This window comes from Telopea speciosissima, chromosome 11 (genome assembly GCF_018873765.1).
Source record: "Telopea speciosissima isolate NSW1024214 ecotype Mountain lineage chromosome 11, Tspe_v1, whole genome shotgun sequence".
NCBI lineage: Eukaryota > Viridiplantae > Streptophyta > Magnoliopsida > Proteales > Proteaceae > Telopea > Telopea speciosissima.
In genome coordinates, this window is record NC_057926.1 from 20586654 (window position 1) to 20599357 (window position 12704).

General features: G+C 38.2%; 1 protein-coding gene across 1 annotated transcript in view; it reads right to left on the bottom strand.

Moving 5' to 3' along the window:
• Positions 1-11930, bottom strand: part of LOC122645937 (alpha-glucosidase 2-like) — a 133173-nt gene extending 121243 nt beyond the window's left edge. The window contains exons 1-5 of the mRNA XM_043839356.1: positions 11734-11930; positions 10067-10358; positions 9866-9934; positions 9655-9792; positions 9430-9547 (exon numbers count right to left, since the gene is read on the bottom strand). Coding sequence (XP_043695291.1) covers positions 9430-9547; positions 9655-9792; positions 9866-9934; positions 10067-10358; positions 11734-11897 — 781 coding nt within the window. The 5' untranslated portion in view covers positions 11898-11930. The remainder of the gene's footprint in view (positions 1-9429; positions 9548-9654; positions 9793-9865; positions 9935-10066; positions 10359-11733) is intronic.
• Positions 11931-12704: the final 774 nt, after the last annotated feature.

Here is a 12704-nt window from a genome sequence, read left to right on the forward strand (position 1 = left end):
ATCATCATCATCATGGCATCGTCTTCCTCCTCCCATCGAACTCCTCACTGTATCCTCAAGTTGTTCTCTTATCCTTTGCTTGTCAACCTTCCTCTGCTTCTTTCCCCTCAAACTATCACCAATCTCCCTAGCTACTTCAGTAGGGACCATATGACAACCTACAACATCTTTAGATCCTCCATGCAGATGTTGTTTAAGTCTACTAGACCCACCTCCCATAAATTGCATGTGACAATAGTTACATATAGATTTTCTCTTATCACCATCAATGGGAGTGCCATGTAACCATGCAATGTCACCCCTATGCTGGTTGGCTGGTCTCTCTTGTTCCCTCTGTTCTCTTCGTTGAGTTCGTTCCCTCTGCCCCCTTTGTTGACTACTTTCCCCCCACCTTTTGCTTGCCCTTCGCACGTTGTCTATCACGATCCGCCATAATGATACTTGTTTACTGCAATGTAAGTAACACAAATAATTAAAAAACTTAATGTAAATGCACTTCAATTAACACTTTTAGATTACTAATACACTTGTATAATTATTTAATATTTTTCTCCTAACCCTCATATTTTTCACATAATTAAAAACAATTTTTTATATATAATGTTAATATAAGTATTGACCTAACACAACAAAACCGAAAATTAGTAAACATAATATACATGTAATGCATTTCAAAACATATAGAAATAACTTTCATACTTTTTCATTATTTTTTAAACTTAAAACTCATATTTTTCCCTATTTATTTCTGTTTTTTTTTATTTTTATATATTTTTCTTAATTTCCAAAAATTAAAATAATTATTTAAGAGCAAAAAAATAAATCCGACACCGTAAAGCCGAAGATCGGCCATTGGTGTCTAACATATATTTAATTCATTACCATCTAAGTCATATTACCCCTAATTATTTCCTATTTTAGTTGTAGGAAAATGAATTTTTAAAACCAGAAAAAAAAAAAAATACATATGGAAAAAAATTTCGACACCGTGAGGTTGTAGATCGGCCTCCGTGTCTAACATATATTAATATCATCAACATCCAACAACATTTGTACAAAGTATTTAAAAAAAAAATAATTTTAGAGAAATAGAATTTACCTTAAATAGTGAAAATAGGCTTGGATGATGAGCTTAGATGACCCTCCGACGTCTTCCCGGCGACGAGGAGCATCAACAATGCGTGGATGATGCTTGGAAGGGAGGAAGAAGAGAGAAAAACAAAGTTTCAGCAGCTCTCAGTCGAAATATCGACCAAGAGCTATGAAATATGGTATAAAATGGCCCCTCACGTGACACTGTTTGTTTCTTTTTCAATATCTCGCGATATATCGTGAATCCACGATATTTCGTCGATATCTCACGATATATCGTTGAAATATTGTATTTTTTCAATTCGGATTGATATCGTATCTCGGACAACTCGAGATATACGAAATTTCACGATATATTCTGTTTCTTTTTGTTCTTTCCTTACATTCTTTTGATGGATGGAAATCCATTGTAAATACTAGGTAGGATACTTTTCCTTTTGGGGAATGTACATAGAATGTAACCGAATGTAAGGAATAGTAAGTGGACTAGAGGACTGGAACTTTATGCAAATAGTACAACTTGTGTGCACTCTAACTAAGTAAGTTTATAAATATTTTAATCTTTTGGTTGCTTGTGACTTGTACTTACTGCATCTGGATCCTGGAGGTGTCTGAGTACCTCAGGTATTCGGGTCAACCATCGGATCCTCTTAGGGGGGTTCCGGGGTGTGACAAAGCTTACATCTTTTAAAAACTCAAAATCAAAAAAAAAAAAGAAGAAAATAACTCCCTAACAACTACTTCTACAGCAATAACCGCCCCCTAATAAATTTCTGCAGTAATAACTACCAAATAACTCTAACAATAAAAGATAAAACAAAAATAAACTAAATGCAGGGCTGGTAGGGCTTGGGCTTGGGCCTGAGATGGCATCTCTTGGAGTATCCAATTGGGCCTGGGCTAGGGCTAGTAGGAGCAGCCCCCACATGTCCTGCATCAAGAAGATCTGCGACACACCATATTGCTACTTTCCTCCTTCACTGAGAAGCACTGCTGGTTCTACTAGTGTTATGATACAGATAGCTGGTCGTTCTTTAGGTTCCACCTCTTGGTCGAAGGTTTTCCCTTTTGTATCGTGAGGAAGAAGAAATCTTCTTCACTGGTCGTTCTCTTTGCCTTTTAAATTCATATCTTATTTTTATTCCTATATTACCCCTCCTTTCTCTCTTTATTCCACTTAGCCTATATTTTACAGCCCTTCCTAGTTTGCCCCTAAATAATAATATGTAATCTCCATTATGTCCCTTCTTCTCTACATGCCTACCAACACATTAAAATTTCTGGTTATTTACCAGAATGCCATTACCTTCTTAATTGGGGATGTACTTTTTATCAGGTATTGGTTACCATTTAATTACGGTTCTGCCATTAACACTTGCTATCGTCTATTGTGTGCTTGGGTGGGTCTACAGCACATCCAATTGAGTATTTTGACCCGATTTTCGCATTACTTGGGCATTGCATGAAGTAATTACAGAATTACCATTGGACATAAATTTACCAGATTATTATTTGATGGGCCCTTGATCACATCAATTTGGGGTTTCAATTTTTTGAAGATTGGCACTTGGGGGAGATTGGAAATTATTTATTGGGATCTTGTTGCAGCGCTACTCATGATTATTGGATTTTTTGTGATGCTGATTATTGGTGGTCATTATTTGTCCACGTGTAATGATACACATGAGGGGGAGATTGGAGCTAATGGATGGTGATTCTTATTGTTGCTTGATTGAGACCGTTATTGATTGGGAGATTCTTAATCTGCTCGTACTCAAGTCATCAGCTCGTATCATCAGCATATTACCAATGGGCCGTAGCAATCTTATGCTACATATTACCAGTGGGTTGTAGCAACCTTATGCTACATATTATCAGTGGACCGTAGCAACCTTATGCTACACATTACCAATGGGCCACAGCAACCTTATGCTACATATTATCAGTGGGCCGTAGCAACCTTATGCTACACATTACCAGTGGGTCGTAGCAACCTTATGCTACATATTATCAGTGGGTCGTAGCAACGTTATGCTACATATTACGAGTGGACCGTAGCAACCTTATGCTACACATTACCAGTGGGTCGTAACAACCTTATGCTACATATTATCAGTGGGTCGTAGCAACGTTATGCTACATATTACCAGTGGGCCATAGCAACCTTATGCTACACATTACCAGTGGGTCACAGCAACCTTATGCTAGAATCGTGGTTTTTTATATTTAGGCTTTTATGCCCTTTTGCCCTTGTGTGGGCTTTGATATTACGTCTTTATGCCTTTGTGCCCCTTTTGTGTGCTTTATGCACGGGGTTTCTGTGATTGTGCCCCTTTTGTGCACGTTGTGCACTGGGTCTTCTTCTTTGAAGATTTACGATTTGCCTTCTTTGTGAAAGGCCTATGGTGTTACTACTGCTGTTCTGATGTTCTGGCATTCAAGAGGTTTTCTCTACTACCTATATTGTTGATCGTTGTTGATTGGGTTTCTTCGCCACAAATTTGTTCTCTAACAGGTGCTACTGATGACTGCTCTAAAATGACCTGATGAAATTTTCTCCAAGGTTCTACACTGATGTTCGTGATGCTTCTCCAACATGCATGTTTTTCAAGATTGAAGATCATGGGATGTCCTTGTTGTTGCAATCTGAAGCTTTTCTTTGATATATGTATACTCCAGCTTGAGGGGGAGTCTTAAGATATTGGGGCCCGATTGCGTAAGCCACGATAGAGGGAGTTCCTTTATCGTGGGTATCTTGTTTCTATTTCTATTACTTCTATTTTAGGAAGGTAGTTTACTTTATTCTCCTACTTTTCTAGGATAGATTTTCCTCCTTATTCCTTCCTATTTTGTTTAGGAAAGTTTCTGATTGTAATACTTAGCTTCTTTTATTATAAATAAGATATTAGGGCAGGGAGACTGAATCGGCTCTGAGTTCTATCTCAGCAGCCTCTCCTCTTCTCTTCTCTCCTCTCCTTCTTCGTCTCCTTGTTTCTCCTTGCCACTTGTTTTATACTCTGATGTTGTAACAATGGGTATTATACCCGTAGGATGGATGAAAGTTGTTACAACAGTTCAGTTCTATTTTGTAAAGAGATGTAATATTTTGGTGTGCTATCTGTAAGTATTCACACATGAACAGAGATGTAATTATGAATGTAGATTGGCCATCAGATCGTTTCTTGTTTAGTTTATCTTATTTATCTTTTTTTTTTCTTTTTTTTGAATGTTTCCATCTTTCTGCTGTAGTTTAATAGGATGTTATAGTATAATTTCCTGTGTGACTTCCCAGTCAGGTCTGGTCTCGTGGGCCCGGCTAGGCTTGGAAATTGGGGTCGTTATAGTCTTGGTATCAGAGCAGAGGGTTTTAGATAGATTCTATAGACTAGTGGTCTGATGGCGTAGGAAAAGAGAAAGAATAGAGATTTGAATTGAACTGAACAGAACTGTGAATGAATTATGATGATTGAATGAAGAGTTGACAGGAAACTGATTACATCCCTGTCTTAGTGACCAGGTAATGGTACCTAAGAGGAAGATAAAGCGTCAACCTAAGGTTGTACATGAGAGCCCAGCAGTGCCAACAACAGAAGAGCCACCCCAGTTCCAACAATTCTTGGGGGCAATTGCCAACTTGGCTGGTGCAATACAGAATTAGGCTGACCAAGCTAGTCAAGCAACCCAGGCTGCACATGCTAGTGGTATGGTGGTAGTGGAGGTAGAAGAACCAGCAACGAGATGGAGGATAAGTATGTCCTCAAGGACCTTAAGAAGCTCCATCACACTGTTTTCAAGGGAGGTAGTTCTGATCCATCGGTTGGTACTCTTTGGATTAGAGATTTAGAGAAGGTATTTGAGATTATCAAATGCTCAAACGAACAGGGCCTGGGCTGGATTTTTCAACCCTAAGGGTGGGTTAGGGTTGAAATTTTCAGGCCCAGGGTCAGGGTCAGGCTGGGCCAAGGTTGAGGCCTCAAGCTAAGCCCAGCCTGGCCCGGACCGGTGTTAGGTTATGCTTTACAATTTATTGATTACATTTTGCAATTTTTGTTTAGTATCTAATTATCTATTGGTTTACTAAAAAAAAAAAGGCTAATTATCTATTGAACAAAAGTATTTAAAATTTTAAGATTGGGCTAAGTTTTGTAACCCAAAGAAAAGTCTAATAGTCAATACCCAATCACATGAGACTAGTCAATCAGGGCCATAATTATCAAGGCTTCAAGGCGACCGTGGCGTTGGAAAGGGTCCAAAATCAAGGCAACTTCAATAAGGTGGACCAAGGCGTCCAAGGCGCCCACCTAGGCGCCCAAGTCAACCAAGGACCCTGGACACCTAGGCATCGCCTAAATAACAATGATCAAGGCCAACCAGGCCTAGCAAAAGTCAGAGTCAATCCTGGCCCAACCCGGGTTAATCAGGGTCGGGCTGGGCTGGGCTGAGCCCGACAGGGTTGGGCCTGGGCTGAGATATCTCAGCCCGACCTAGGACCAGGTTGGGCTTAGGTTGAGCTAAGAGGACTCAGGGTTGGGCTAGGGTTTTAAAAACCCAGCCCAACCCGGCCCTGGTTCACCCCTAATGGAGAGGCAGATCTGTGGTGGTAGATGACAAAGTCTATCTTACAGACTAAAGCGAAACCCATATCTTGGGAAGTGTTGAAGGAAGAGTTTGACAAGAAGTATTTTCCTCTTTGCCTCAAGCAAAAGATCTCAGAATTTATGTACCTGACACAAGGGTCCATGTCTCTTATGGACTATGATAGGAAATTTGAAGAGCTATCAAAGTACACACCGCACTTGGTGAGTACGGAGCAAACGAAAGCCCGACAGTTTGAACAAGGACTGAGGACTGATATTCAGAAGTCAGTGGCGATACTACAGCTGAAGACATATTCAGAAGTAGTACATACGTCCCAAATTTATGAGGCTATAGAGAAAGATACCTCCAGAGTTGAGGGTGATGACCAGAAGAAGAAATTCAAATTTGATTATTTCAAGAAGGTATCACACAACTAAACAAGGGCCAAGGGAAGAAGTACCAAGGCCAAAATCAGCAAGAGAAGAGTGATTGCAAGAAGTGTGGAAAGAAACATTTTGGGAAATGCCTTTATGGGACATATACTTGTTATAAATGTGGAGAGATTGGGCACATTGCCAAGAACTGCCGTACTTTGAAAGATCACCTGAACCAGAGGGGAACCCAAGAGAACCAGAACACCCAACAAAAGAAAGAATGCAAATGAAGGCCATAAGCCTAGAGCTCCTGGGGGAGTGTATACTATGACTACTAAAGAGGCAGAGGTTTCCCCATCGGTTGTGGCAGGTATAACGTTCTCCACATCATAAATTAAAGATGAATGTTATGTGAAGTGAAAGAATTTAATTCCTATAAAGATGAAAGTTGTGACAAGTATGCTTAATGTATTTGGTATACCTGCTACTGTCCTATTTGATTTGGTGTCTACACACTCTTTTATTTCAACTGATTATGAATCTAAACAATTGGATTATCGGTTGTGTGCGACTACACCTTCTGGTGGAATTTTAGAGACTGAAGGATGTATTAATCGTGTGTAGTAGACTTTGATGGTAGGAAGTTGAGTGCAGACTTGATTGTGCTTGACATGAGAGATTTCAATATTATTTTGGGAATGGATTGGTTGGAAGCTAACCACGCCAGTGTTCTCTATTATGAGAAACTGGTGGTTTAAGACCGTTAGATGAACCAAAATTTAAGTTTTGTGGAGTAAAGATAGGGTCACCACCATCTGTATTACATGACCATTGCTACGTTACCAATCCGTCACCATAAACAACTCATTAAAAACTTCATTCATCAAATCTCAAAATAAAACATGATTACAAGCATATAAAGATAGAATAAAGATTCCTAATTAAATACTGAAACTGAAATTATCATTAACTTTAAGGGACTCATAACTTTAAAAAAATCCTAGATAGATTCTACCACTAAATAACCTATTAAAACTAAAACAGAAAATTAGATGATAAACTCACTAATAAAAACCCTATTAAATAAATAAATTAAATACCTTACTGAACCCAAAGACGCAGTTGGACCCGGTTCATCTTCACATGGATACCCAAATCCGTTTAGGTCGGTCCAAGGCAGTGCACCTGCATTGGGTTGAGACGAAATGCACCATTGAATTGAAAAAAGACCATATTTCGGTCGAAATTATGGTGAGTTGTGACATTTCGCTGAAATAGCGGCCTACTGTTACAAAGCCCAGTTATAAAAGGGCAGAAACTCGTGAGTCTCAGTTGAAATTTCGAACGAGATCTCACCAGAGTGTTCTTTTTGCTCCCATTTCGACTACAAAGGCTGGTTTTTGCTATTTTGAGGTTCATTCTTCGAATTTTCCTCGCATCAACACCGGAAATACTTGGGAAACACTGCATTGAAGTGTCCTAGCACATATTTGAAGCCTTCTCCACTTTTCAAGGTAAAAGTTTTTTCCCCAAAAGAGTTTTTTTGAAAGAAAAAAATATGATCAATACATGTTGTGTGGTCGTACATGCTGCCTGCAGCACTATATCACAGTGGATCAGTGGGTAGTCGTGGTTTTTCACAGTTTGGTAACTATCCTAAGATAGGTTACCTTCAGTATGTCGATGATGCAATTTACATGGCGACTATGGAAGATTGTACTCGTTTCTTCTCCCAGACTATAACGTGGCATTCAGATGTCCTTCAGTCAAAGAACAATGTACGTCGACTCCAACGGACCATAAGTGGGGTCGATCCAGAAAGGCGCATCAGTTATTACTAGTAGACAGTTGTATTAGGATTTACAAAAGTGTATGTGTATTGACTATTATAATCTTGGCTATGTATTTAATTATATGATTATGACTTTGAGTTTAAAGGCTACCATTGACTTTATCTTTGTATGATTTAGTTGTTTAAATTGCTTATTATGTCTTTTAGTATTAGAAAATGTGTATTTAACTATTTATACAACTGGATCCGACCGTATACTGTAAATCAAGGGTGCAAATCCAAAACAGCACTTTGAGTGACTATTTTTGCAATATGAACATTTAAATCTGTTTATATAGCTTAAAGTAGGGTTTCCATGAAGTATCAGGCCTTAATTTGACCTAAAACCCACCGAAATGACCTACTGAAATTGGGCCTGAAAAATACCAAATTTCGGGTATCTCAGCCAAATGGCCTATCGAGACGAGATTTTAAACTATGGTTCTAGCTAATGTGCCGATAGTAAGAGACTTCATGGATGTGTTTCCGAAAGATTTGTCAGGTCTACCCACAGACCGAGACATAGAGTTGGTCATTGAGCTTATTCCAGGTACGACACCAACATCTAAAACTACGTACCGAATGTTGTCAAAATTGCTCTGAATGAAAATATTATTTTAGCCATCAAAATAAATGAATATTTTACCGCACTTTTGGTTTTAGCAATGTTTTATCATATTAAGATTTATGGAATTTTTAGATTTGAGAAAAACCCCAACATTTAAAAGTTGAAAATCGCACCTACCACCGAAAATCCAATTTTTTATCTTGAACTGGGGGGTTGACTTTTTATCTTTTTGGAATTTTGTGTTTTAACTATTTTTATTGGATTCAAATAGGAGGTATTTTCTTAATTATGAATATTAACTTAAGTAAATGAATTATAAAAATGTTTACTTAAATGATGTTAGGATTTAGCAATAAATAAGTGTTTATGTCCTGGTTTTTGGTATAAATAACCGTCTGTCTTGGTTTCTGGCATAAATAAGTGTCTTTATACCAAGGTTGGCATACATAAGTGTTTATATACCAAGGTTTCCCATCGAGATGACCGAGACCACCGAGATCTCAGTTGGCGAGACAATGCATTCCTCTTATTTCGCCTCTAATCTTGTCTCACCTTTCCAAAAAAGCGTGATATACCGAGATCTCAGCGAGTTCTTGTTCCATGAATGCATGTATTATTTGCTTATGCATAAATCGATGTTCCAAGACCCAATCATGCATCAACACATAATGTTACCAGGTTCCAATAACCAGTTCAACACTTCAACCAGCCAAGCCAAGCCTGGTGGGCTCAAGCCAGTTTGACCATTATACTTCAACTGTGCTAGTTCAAAATTTTCTGAAATTTTTGAACATTATGCAGAGAGAGGAGAGTAATTATTCACGATCAAATACAAAGAAAATGAAACTTTACAGTGGCATAAGATCAAGAAAAAAATATTAATTCAAAAAATAGGAAAGCATTCCAGCACAGCGAAACCTGCCCACTAAAAAATAAAGGATCTCAATGCTAAATGAACAAAGGCTGGAAAGTTTAAAGATGCATACCAATTGCATGTGATAAAGATATCAAGACTGCAGTTGGGGATGCAAATGGACCAAATGTGATGACAGGATATGGACTCTCAGACGTAAATTTTATTCTGGACTCTTTCCTCAAGTCTATCTGTTTAAGATATAATTTTCAGCATTGAAATATGACTACATATACTGGTCAGCCTGCTCACACTATAGGATTACTGCCTATATAACATAAAGAATAGAGCACTAGACCTCGCAACGTCGCGTTGTGTCACTAAGAACACCAAATGCCTCTCCAGAAGGAAGAACAGCGAGCACCCAAGGATGTGATTGGTACAATGATGTAGTTCCTGAACCATAACCCCAAGCATCCGTATTCCAAGTAAATACCTGTGATCAACAGCACTCATTTAGGTTTAGACAAATGCTTCAAGTGGATGACACAAACACACACACAAATTACCCTTTTTCCTGTCCTCTCAAGCTGTCCACTAACTTCTCCAGTTCCATAGAAAGAGGTTCCAGGGGGAAGCTAAATCAAGCAAAATGCTATCAAGTTAATAAAAGAAATAGGAAACCAACAAATTTCCAAAAAAAAATGAACAAATCAAAAGATAATAATGTGTTGGAAAGTGACCAAGGAGAAAGAAGTCAAGGAACCAACCTCAATATTAACAATCTGTTTTCCATCTGCACATTCAAAAGTAGGTATATATAATGGCACCTTCTTATTCATGATGGGAGTGTCCCTGATTTTGGCATCTATAAAAGAAAGACTGGGATATGCTGCAATCCTATCATTTTCAGAACAGTCGAATCGAAACACCCCATCCTCCAGGACTGGTTCAAAAATCATATTTCCAGAGGTCACATCTGCAGTGACGGTTTTCCCATCATATTCAGCCATTCTGAACACTAACCTTCCAAGACCACTGTTGTTTATATACCTCTGCTTTCTGCATGCCAAAATTAATATTAGAAAACTTTCTCATGTTTCCAGTACAAACATCAAGGGAGGTGTATATATATATATATATATAGAGAGAGAGAGAGAGAAGGTTGTGCAGTAACTGTAAACACACTTACACAATCAAACAAATGAAGGTACACGAAAAACATAAGGTAATCAGCTACTAGTCAAGCAGACCAGACCCACATTTGAATTTGATGCTAAATTATGCAAAAATGGAAACATACCAATGCAGTAATAAGTCATAAAGGGCATATTCCAATAAAAATATTGTAGAAAGTTGGCACTGTAACCACATGATTCAAATCATTATATCAATACAACCATACAAAATGGAAGTCTAGAAACAACATTACGAAGTGGAAAACTAAAATCGTGAACTAGGTGATTCACTTTCTAGTGTTAACTGCAATAGAGACTTGGTTTCTGATATCATAACCAATAATAAGAAAAAGAATTCATTAAGAAGGGACTAGATAAATACATAAGCCGTAGGGATCAGGAAAGGAGAAAGAGGAGGGTGTTCAAATGAATCGAAATTAAGAATGTTCTTGGCAAAGCAAAAGAACAATGGGGAAGTGGCAAATTACAAATTTTTGTCATGGCAAATTGTGCATTATTAGAAGTTATAGAAAGTTGAAACCCCGTGCACTGTTTTACTTGCCCGATATCTTCTGTGTATTTCCCTGCTCTCTCACTCGTATTCACATTCTTCCTCTTTTCTTTCAATCTCACTCGATTCACATTCTCATAACCCCCTGAACAGTCAAAATATACTGCAGTACATTTGACCTCAATAAACAGGACAAAAACCTGTGTCTCAAAACATTTTGGGTTTCCAATCTCCATCAACAGATAGCAACTTCAGATTGCCTCCCAACATAATCCTACCAATTATATCTAAAAACAAGTCAAACTAATGGTCAAAGAACATAGATCAATGACCAGTATTTCCATCAACATGGAATCCAAAATTCCACTGTCAATCTTAATCAAACTCTAATCCATGAAATGAAACTACTAAACTAGCAAAAGGTTCAAGCTTACTCTGGTTATTCAAAAAATGTCAAATTAATTGGCTCCTGAATTTTAAAGTATGTTACACTCATTTTCTTCCTCTCTCTCCCTCACAATCTCTCTCGCTCTTTACTTTTGAATAATCCCAGAGATTGCAATAAAGACCCAAAAACAAGACTATTGGAGAAACTGAAAGGATTATGATGATAATAACAGATCAAACATAAACCGATCACTCTAGTCTAAGTTCCTACCATATGACAAATGCTTCACACAAGCAAAGTGAAAGCATAAACCGGAATTGGACAATGATCTTAATAACAAAAGGTTTTATTCTAAGTCACCTGAAGAATGGAAGCTGAGAAGCAGAAATGAAGAAACCCGGAAGAATAGAACGTTTGAAGGATTTAATCTTCTGCAAACTTACTACAAATGATGAATTGGAAGCCCTAGAAAATAGGAAACGACGGGACGAACCAGTCAGGAATTTGGGACTTAATGATTCCATCGAAACGAAAGAAACGTATTTATTAACCCAAAACAGAGACATGTATGCTATACTGAAAAATTATATTATAATAAAAATCAAAAACAAAACAATGTCATAGAAGCCTCTCTCATCCCTCTCTCTCGTGCTCCAAGTCCAACAAAGTTAATCACACAGAACTCTTCAAATAGAAATTATTAACTCATCGTGAACTCACCACACATGTGTAGGACACGTGACGATTAGCTTTATTTTGTTTGACAGTTCTGAATTTAGTCGTGAATCGTGCTTTTATTGAGGAAAGGGACAAGTGAAATCAGACTGGGTACCAATTACCAACCAGACATCATTGATGTTTCTTTAGAAAAAAGGTCATTTTCTTTATACGGAATTGGGTCTGGAATCGCAACAGGCCGATTCTCTGCCTAGAAAACGCCTACCTCGCTGGATCGAAGAACCAGGCCAGCACCACCCATCGAAATCCTTCACTAATACCCGTGTATCCTCGCAGATATAACGGTACGCCTACCTTTGTAAGTTTAGGGACTTTTTGGTAATAGGGAAAAAATTCTCTGTTCGGGAGTGTGGCTACGTCAACATTCCCACGACTATCTCTCTCCTCTCCATGTGAAAAGACATTTCTATCCTCTTGTTTTAAGGAGGAGAGAGATAGACACATGGGAGTGTGGCCCGATACAAAAAATTGCTTCCCGTATTATTATTAGGCGATGATCTTCGTCTGCTAGCGACCTATGCCCGGACATATGGGCTCGCTATTCGCTATTTAAGGGGCAAGGTGGTCATTTCACCAACCCCTAACTCCCATGA